The sequence below is a fragment of the Aedes albopictus genome, chromosome 1 (genome assembly GCF_035046485.1).
Source record: "Aedes albopictus strain Foshan chromosome 1, AalbF5, whole genome shotgun sequence".
Lineage (NCBI taxonomy): Eukaryota > Metazoa > Arthropoda > Insecta > Diptera > Culicidae > Aedes > Aedes albopictus.
Window position 1 is genome coordinate 307761533 of NC_085136.1, and position 9577 is coordinate 307771109.

A 9577-nucleotide genomic window follows, 5' to 3' on the forward strand; every position below is an offset into this window, starting at 1 on the left:
ATATGTACGTGAAATATTTCAGTGAAACTTTGCTAAGCATGGCGATAGCACAGATAGACAACTCTCTGTTTGATTTCATGCAGTCCTATTTTGATGCAATTGTTTTTGATGTTTTAACATAAATTAAGAAAATTTTTAACCATCAAGGAGATTCTTGAAACTTCTAGAATAACAATTGAGGAAGCTTCTTCTCAGAAGCCAGTGTATCAATAAATATGTGAAACATTTCACTCAGCACTTGACTTATCAGACGCGCCAGAATTTATTCTATCATGAATTGTCTTTTTAACCCTAGACGACTGTTGTAGGGTTTTTGTTCATTGAATGGGTGAATGTTCTAGAAATGAAAAACGCCTGAAGGTATACTTCCAAGTACACACATTGAAAATTTAAGAAGTTGGATACTCCACAACATTCCAGAACGTTTTTTTTTCTGAAACTGATAGTTCTGGAAGTTTAAGCATTTGGATGTTCCAGAACATTCTAGAATGTTCTCTTGATTATTATACCTGAAAAGGTCAATACCTTCCAGAAAGTTCTCGAAATTTTTAGAAGCTTGATATAGCAATGGTGAATTATTTCAGTGAAACATTTCAAAGTGTGACGGAAGGACAGACTGTTGTAGGGTTCTAGCTCATGTTATATGTAATGGAACTTCTAGATTTTTCTACTGGATTGATGCAGCAATGCAAAAATGCAACGATGCATCAATGAAACGATACAACAATATAGCGATACTACAATGCATCGATGCAATAATACAATACACCAATGCAAGAATGCAGCGATGCACCTATGCAACGATGGACCAATTCAGCGAAGCACCAATGCAGTGATGCACTAACGCACCAATTCAACGACGCACAAATGCAACGATGTACCACTGCAACTATGCGTCTATGCAACGTTCACCAATGCAATGATGCACCAATCCAATGATGCACTAATGCAACGATACACCAATGCAGCGATGCACTAATGTAACGATGTACCAATGCAACTATGCACCTATGCAACGTGCACCAATGCAACGATGGACCAATTCAGCGATGCACCAATGTAACGATGCAACAATGCAACGATGTACCTATGCAATGATGCGCCAATGCAACGATGCACCAATCCAATGATGCACTAATGCAACGATACACCAATTCAGCGATGCAGCAATGCAACAATGCAATGACGCAACAATGCAACGATGCATCAAATCAATGATGCACCATTTCAAAACAGGTACAATGCTACAGTGCAATGGTTATTGAAGCTTTTATTCTGTGAAACATTTCAATGAAACATTTTATAGCGTGACGGAAGGACAGACAACTCTGAGCTTTTATATATATGATAGTCTTAGTCACTGGCCCTGTACTAGTCTACTAAGTGTACTACTCTAAGAGCGGTCAACAGACGGCTCAAACGAGGAAGAAGAAAAATATGTGCTGCTGTACGCCAGTGAAACTGTGGTGTGTATCAGTGGACAACACTAAAGATTTCCATGAGCCAAAACATGGTTTTCCGACGAATCAGATCGGGTGAATACCAATCCAAGCCAACGCTGTTCGAGCCATGGACATTTCTCAACTTAATCCAACGAGGTTGATCCGGTCCATTGCACTAGCTCATTTATTTGTGATTTAAATAAAAAGAGAGAAAAAAAAAACAGTGAAACAAAAGTTAAATAAGGTGACTTACTTATCATAAAACTCAGCCATGAGCTTCCGGCGGTGACTGTGCACTCCTGGCCAATGAGAATAATAGACGAGTGTTTCAACACGAAACATATACCTACAGTACTTGACGATGAGAGTCGCACCTAATCGCCGAGAATCATCGACGGGCTGTGCGGGTGCATCAGGAACTTCGGGTTCCGGCCACTGCACTGAACACAATCGTGCGGTTTGATTCGCAACGGTTGTTCGTGTTCCCGCAGGTGCTCGACGAACGGATCGATGGACTCGAATATCGCTGTGCAGGAGTCGCACTCGCACAGTTTGTACGGTGGTGGGGGTGATGATGATAAACTACTGGAACCTGAGCCGGTGATGCCATCGTAATGCTGATTGAAACACGCGGGGTGGTGACCGTTGTAGGAGGGAAGGTCAGAAAACTGCTCGTAGCATAGCGTGCACACTAGCCTTTCGTTTGTCCGGCAAGCTTCGACGACTTCGTCCGGAAGAGGATCTAGCATTACGACGAAGCGACCATCCTGCTCCACAGAGGGATCGGTTTCCGATTCGTTCCTGTCGGTGACTGTCTCGTCCGGTTCCGGAAGCGGCTTATCCGGATGGAGATTCTTCAGGTGGAAGATGTAGCGACCCCGCCGTGAAAAGACCCTGTCGCAATACTTACACTTGCCGAATGCCATCATCCGGCAGCCGTTGTTTTTCAGGTGCGCCTGGAGTTCGTGTTCCTTCACGAACTGAATGCCGCAGGTCTTGCAGCTGATCAGCATGTCGCGCCTGTGCCGCATAGCGTGCAACTTCATCAGGTTCACCGTCATGAACACCTGGCCGCAGTCCAGACATTCGGAGTCACCCCTAATTTTCTTTTCTGTGGATTTTCTGTGAACGGCCGCTCTGTGTTCCTGCAGGATTGCCTTGGTACGGAAAGTCTTTCGACAAACGCTGCAAGTGTACCCACTGAGTGTGACTGTCTTTTTGATGGGCGGAGGTGGTGGCGGCGGCGGTGTTCGTCGGTCCAGGTTTATGTACGTCTCGCTCAGGATGCTCAGCTCCGGAACGTTTTCGTGCTCTTCGGTTTCTGGGGCGGCATCGGTAGCTTCGTCATCGTCTTTCTTGGCCTCGATTTCCGATGTCCACCGAAGATATGAATCCATGTAGCTGCGGGGCAGAAGAGAAAACAGTTTTTAGTGGAAATGTCAAACCCCTCGAATCTGCAGTTATAGTTAGGTGGTTCCAGAGCCTCCTTAACCCAGAAGCCAGAACCCTTTGGCAAAAACTATAGAACAGTTCAAAAGACTCACTTTTTCAGCGCCAACTTTTTCTCCGCCTGGCTCATCCGAATTTGTCCGGGATTCTCGACTGGAGGAGGTACATCTGGAGCCTTCTCTTCACTCAGTATCACTTCCGGAAGAATCGCTTCCGCTTCAAAATCTAAAACGCAAACATAATGGATAAAAGCAAAACTGGCACAAAACCGCCCGGCACCGAACCCACCTGGATCATCCCGGAAACAGCCCGGCTTGCTCGACCCATTAATAAACACCTTGTCCTCCGGGTAGTCGTAGAACAGCACCATTGCGTTGGGATCCTCGCGACGTTTGGCTTTGAGCGCCTCATCGCAACGTCGACTGATTTCCCGGAACTCGATGATTCCCTCTAGCCGTTTGGTGCACTCCAAACACACCGCATAAGGGAAATCCTCCTCCAAGCTCAGCCATATGCCCAGACACTCGCCGATGGTGTTCACAAACGGAAGATCCACTTCCGTTCCGCACGTCCGGATGACCCAATTGATGTCCTTCTGCGAGAAGCACAACCGGCAAAACTGCGTCGGATCGTTGTCGGGACTGCCAAGAAATGTAATGTTTTCTTTCGTTTCATACCAAAGGTAGGAATGTCACAAAACTTACACTGCCGGCAAAGGCATTTCCGGCAAGGGAAACTCCTCCAGCTCTTCTTCCATGGTGGTGAGAAAATTCTCGAAAAATCGCAATCCAAAATGGCTACCTCTTTTCACTGAGGAAAATTTGCACTTTGTTTATGCCACCACTTCCGTAGTGACGGATCGATGACAGGCAATTGTTTACGTTACCACTCCTCCTGAACTGAAAGGGGAGTTTGGGCTCCGAGAAGCAGCACCGAATGTGACGTTTGCGCAAACGTCCCATCGTGCACCGTGCTGCGCTTTTGTCGAATTTTGTTGTGATGCTGAGTGATCTGACAGCTTACAGTGACAACAGACGAATGACGTTTTAGCTGCAAAATGTAAACAAACTGTGCATTTAGTATGAAAAGGGTGTAACAGAAAAATGTTATTTTTTAACATGGAGATTCTCTAAAATCTAATTAACAAGAATCCTATCATCCCCTTCAATTACTCTTATATTCAGCGTTAAATCTATAATGGCCTCCACCTTAATCGAACTTCCAACCGATGGTCTTCCGTTGGAATTCGGCTCCATCTCCGGCCGTAGCTTGCCGATTAATTTCCTGATGCCGCTCGCGACTTACGCACTCCTCCAGAATCTCCCCGTCGCCTTTTACCAACCGGGTCCGGCCCGTTTCCGGATCTACTACCCGGCGCACCACCGATTGGCGCGCCTCGTACTGCTCCCGGGTTTCCGGCGCTCGCGCCCGGGTGTTCATCAGGTCCAGCGGTACTCCGCAGTCGTCCCCGACCGCTCCACTCTTCGCTGTTGTCGTCGTCGTCGCCGTCTCATTCCGTTCGCGATCCTTCTTCTGCTGCTTCCGGAGTCGCTTCTCGGTCTTTCGCTGTTCTCGCTCCTTTTTCTTCACCGCTCTCTGCCGTGCCTTGGCCTCCTTCCGTTCTCGCTTGGCTTCCTTTCGGAGCGCCTTCTCCAGCCTTTTCTTCTCTTTTCTCTCCTCCCGGCGGGATTTTTTGGACTTTTTACGATATGGACCACTGGAGCTGCTGCGACTGCTGGCCGAACTATCGGAGGAGCTACTCCGGCTGCTGCTACTACTGTTACTACCACTACCGGAAGATGATGACGATGAGTCGCGACGCGATTTTCGCTTTTTGCTGATCTTCATTCTTTGCTGGCTCGATTTTTAGGTAAACCCGGAACAAACGCTACGGATTGAATCCGTCGCAAAATCCTGCCGTCTTGTTGGCAAACAAGTTTTTTTTTGTTTTACTTGTTTACCTGCGTGAAGAAAAATCAAACAAAGGTCACAGTAGGGGTGTGCTGAGGGAAAGCCCCTGTGAAAAATAAAAGTGTATAACAGTTACTGACTTGCACTTCCAGAGTAATTTACGAATAGGGCGTAACTGGCAAAAATAACGGCTAGAACCTCCTTAACACCGAAGCCCCGTCGTAGATTAATCTACGAAATTGGCTTCCTAATGTCGTTTTCGTTTTTGCGGCGGTGCTACACCGCTTCGTGCTACACTTTTCGCTGAATAAACGAACATTTTCGGTGCAGTTGCATTGGTGTGCGTGTATAAACACCAAAATATTGACAACTTTGCAAACGCTGATTGGTGGACACGGTGTGCACTAGCTACACTCCCGATTTTTTGAGTGCTACACTATCATGCGCGGTGCAGATAAAGTGTAGCACCGGTGTAGCACGAAAATCAAAAACGAACGTTTTCGGTGCAAAAGTGCTACACCGGTGTAGCTCCACCGCAAAAACGAAAACGACATAAGAGCAACATTAACGGCGGCTACTATTCGAGCAACCCGCGCAGCGCTACCATTTTGACTTAAGGTGAAACGGGACGCCGTGTTATTTTTCCTATCTTGCCTCTCTTTCTAACAATTTGCCTCGCGATAGACCATTCCCGTCAAAAAATTTTATGTGCTCTACGGCTTTCCGACAATTTATTGAGCATACTTTCCCAAAGAACCCATATGTTTTGAAGCCTCTAACTATCGGAAAACATTGAAAAACCTGCGAAGTAGCACTTTAGCCCTATAATCTCCTATAATATTTTTTTCCACAAAACCCGATGAGCCCCTATCTCCCCTACGGCTTTTTTGGAGAGATGCGGAGAATTTTCAATAGGCCTTTTCATGTGACAGATCCGTGCATGCATTTGTTTACAAAGCTTGAACAACAGCTGCTAACAAGAACGTGTCATCTTCATAGAAGAACTGTCAAACGCCCGAACAATCAGCTGATTTAAGACGTCAAATGAAAAGGCCCATCAGCTGGCTGTCAAATATGACAGTAATTTTTTTTGTTTTGATCCGCTCTAAACACCATAAAAACAAATAATTTGTCGCGAAAAAAGGCCAATCTGGGACCGAGTCTGAGACGTTACGCCGATCCTCCGGGTTAGAACTAGATCCGGACACACTTCCGAAGCAACGCATCACAACTACTTCATCGCCCGTGTCGATGCACTTGCGGTCAAGCTAGCTGGCGGGAGACCAAAGGAAAGTCCTGTCTTGGGGGCGGTATGAATTCTTGATCCAAGCTGCTGCTGCTGACCGACATTGAGGACATGGATTTGATAGCAGCTGAAATAGCTGCCATTCATTTATTTAGTTAACATCAAATTCATAATAATACTGAATCAACAATTTGCCGCCATAATACTCGATTTGCAGCTGCAGCTCTCCAACGTCGGTCACGCCCAACACTCGCCAGATCACGCTCCACCTGGTCCGCCCATCGTGCTCTCTGCGCTCCACGCCTTCTTGTACCAACCGGGTGGTTAGCAAACACCAACTTTGCAGGGTTGTTGTCCGGCATTCTTGCAACATGCCCTGCCCACCGTATCCTTCCGGCTTTGGCTACCTTCTGGATGTTGGGTTCGCCATAAAGTGCAGCGAGCTCGTGGTTCATCCTTCTCCGCCACACACCGTTCTCCTGTACGCCGCCGAAGATCGTCCTTAGCACCCGTCGCTCGAAAACTCCGAGTGCTTGCATGTCCTCCTCGAGCATCGTCCACGTCTCGTGCCCGTAGAGAACCACCGGTCTTATTAACGTCTTGTACATGGTACATTTGGTGCGGGGGTGAATCTTTTTTGACCGCAGTTTCTTCTGGAGCCCATAATAGGCACGACTTCCACTGATGATGCGCCTTCGTATTTCACGGCTCACGTTATTGTCAGCCGTTAGCAAGGAACCGAGGTAGACGAATTCTTCTACCACCTCGAAAGTATCCCCGTCTATCGTAACATTGCTGCCAAGGCTTGTCCTGTCTCGCTCAGTCCCACCTACCAGCATGTACTTTGTCTTAGCCGCATTCACCACCAGTCCGACCTTTGCTGCTTCACGTTTCAGGCGGGTGTACTGTTCTGCCACCGTTCCAAATGTCCTAGCAATAATATCCATGTCATCCGCAAAACATACAAATTGGCTGGATTTCGTGAAGATCGTACCCCGGCTGTTGAGCCCGGCTCGTCGCATAACACCTTCCAGGGCGATGTTGAATAGTAGGCAGGAAAGTCCATCACCTTGTCGTAGTCCCCGTCGAGATTCAAATGAACTGGATAGTTCACCCGAAATCCTTACGCTGTTCTGCACACCGTCCATCGTTGCTCTTATCAGTCTAGTCAGCTTCCCGGGAAAGCTGTTCTCGTCCATAATTTTCCATAGCTCTGTGTGGTCGATACTGTCGTATGCCGCTTTGAAGTCGATGAACAGGTGATGCGTTGGGACCTGGTATTCACGGCATTTCTGGAGGATTTGCCGTACGGTGAAGATCTGATCCGTTGTCGACCGGCCGTCGATGAAACCGGCTTGGTAACTTCCCACGAACTCATTTACTTTAGGTGAAAGACGACGGAAGATGATCTGGGATAGCACTTTGTAGGCGGCATTCAAAATGGTGATCGCTCGAAAGTTCTCACACATTAACTTGTCGCCTTTCTTGTGGATGGGACAGATTATCCCTTCCTTCCACTCCTCCGGTAGCTGTTCGGTTTCCCAGATCTTGACTACTAACTGGTGCAGACAGGTGGCCAACTTTTCCGGGCCCATCTTGATGAGTTCCACTGCGATACCGTCCTTACCAGCCGCTTTGTTGTTTTTGAGCTGGTGGATGGCATCCTTAACTTCCCTCAGCGTGGGAGTTGGTTCGTTCCCGTCCTCTGCTGCACCAACATAGTCATTTCCTCCGCTGCCTTGGTCCTCCGTGCCTACATTCTCTCCGCCATTCAGGTGCTCGTCGAAGTGCTGCTTCCACCTTTCGATCACCTCACGTTTGTCCGTCAGGAGGCTCCCGTCCTTATCCCTGCAGATTTCGGCTTGCGGCACGTAGCCTTTGCGGGATGCGTTGAGCTTCTGGTAGAACTTGCGTGTTTCCTGTGAACGGCACAGCAGTTCCATTTCCTCGCACTCCGCTTCTTCCAGGCGGCGCTTTTTCTCCCGGAAGAGACGGGTCTGCTGCTTCCGCTTCTGTCTGTATCGCTCCACATTCTGTCGGGTTCCATGCTGCAGCATTACCGCCCGCGCTGCATCCTTCTCCTCCAGAACCGCTCTGCACTCCTCGTCGAGCCAATCGTTTCGTCGACTCCGTTCTACGTACCCGATAGTGCTCTCAGCTGCGTTGTTGATGGCTGCTTTGATTGTACTCCAGCAGTCCTCTAGAGGGGCCACATCGAGCACACCCTCGTCCGGCAACGCTGCCTCGAGATTCTGCGCGTATGCGGTGGCGACATTCGGTTGCTTCAGTCGCTCTAGATCGTACCGGGGCGGCCGCCGGTAATGTACGTTGTTAATAACGGAGAGTTTTGGGCGCAGTTTAACCATCACCAGGTAGTGATCGGAGTCGATATTAGCGCCACGATAGGTCCTGACGTCGATAATGTCGGAGAAGTGCCGTCCATCAATCAGAACGTGGTCGATTTGCGATTCCGTTTGTTGTGGTGATCTCCAGGTGTAACGATAAGGGAGGCTGTGCTGGAAGAAGGTGCTACGAATGGCCATGTTCTTGGAGGCGGCGAAATCGATGAGGCGTAGGCCATTTTCGTTCGTCAGCTGGTGGGCGCTGAACTTTCCAATCGTCGGTCTGAATTCCTCCTCCTGGCCTACCTGAGCGTTTAGATCCCCTATGATGATCTTGACGTCGTGGTTTGGGCAGCGGTCGTACTCGCGTTCGAGCTGCGCGTAAAATGCGTCTTTGTCATCATCAGTGCTTCCGGAGTGAGGGCTGTGCACGTTTATTATGCTAATGTTGAAGAATCGGCCCTTGATCCTCAACCTGCACATTCTTTCGTCGATCGGCCACCAACCGATCACGCGCCTCTGCATGTCGCCCATCACTATAAAAGCTGTTCCCAGCTCACGTGTGTTGCCGCAACTCTGGTAGATGGTATGATTACCTCTAAACGTTCGCACCATAGATCCTGTCCAACACACCTCCTGCAGCGCTACGATTCCGAACCCGCGGTCCTTCAGTATATCGGCGAGTATGCGGGTGCTCCCGATGAAGTTGAGAGATCTGCAGTTCCACGTACCGAGCTTCCAATCGCAAGTCCCTTTTCGTCGCTGTGGTCGTCGCCATTGGTATCGGTTCGCATTCTTCTCTTGTTGATTTTCCGGTGCTAGTCTTTTTTACGGCTGGCTCGCAGGGCCTGACACCAACCCACTAACCCAGGGAGCTGGGCTTACCTTCCCGGAAGCTACGGGTTCTGCATTGGCATTTCCTCCAACTACAGTGCTAAATAGCTAGGCTCGAGCGCCAGTCTTCGCCGGGGGTGGTGTTTTTAATGGGCGCCCAGGAGATAATATTTTACCTGAGCTTCCACCCCCGAAATAGCTGCCGTCCCGGTGATGAAGCTATGCCTGTACCAGCTTGAGCCTGCTCACAGCAGACGTATTGTAGCTCATAGGAATCGCTCCGGGTGCAATTGGTGTACTTGCATTTAGCCGACCAGGGCCTTGAAGCCCCTGTGGGCAAAGGAAGCGCAGCG

General features: G+C 48.8%; 2 protein-coding genes across 2 annotated transcripts; both read right to left on the minus strand.

The window, feature by feature from the left end:
• Positions 1-1608: 1608 nt before the first annotated feature.
• LOC109408273 (uncharacterized) lies at positions 1609-3736 on the minus strand. Its single transcript, XM_019681536.3, has 4 exons — positions 3596-3736; positions 3180-3532; positions 2987-3116; positions 1609-2843 (listed from the first exon to the last, which is right to left on the minus strand). Exons 1-4 carry the CDS (start codon positions 3646-3648, stop codon positions 1817-1819), a joined length of 1563 nt encoding a protein of 520 aa, XP_019537081.3. The 5' UTR covers positions 3649-3736; the 3' UTR covers positions 1609-1816.
• Positions 3737-3803: 67 nt separating this feature from the next.
• LOC109405419 (ADP-ribosylation factor-like protein 6-interacting protein 4) lies at positions 3804-4851 on the minus strand. Its single transcript, XM_019678485.3, has 2 exons — positions 4100-4851; positions 3804-3941 (listed from the first exon to the last, which is right to left on the minus strand). Exon 1 carries the CDS (start codon positions 4737-4739, stop codon positions 4101-4103), a length of 639 nt encoding a protein of 212 aa, XP_019534030.3. The 5' UTR covers positions 4740-4851; the 3' UTR covers positions 3804-3941; position 4100.
• Between the last annotated feature and the right edge of the window lie 4726 nt (positions 4852-9577).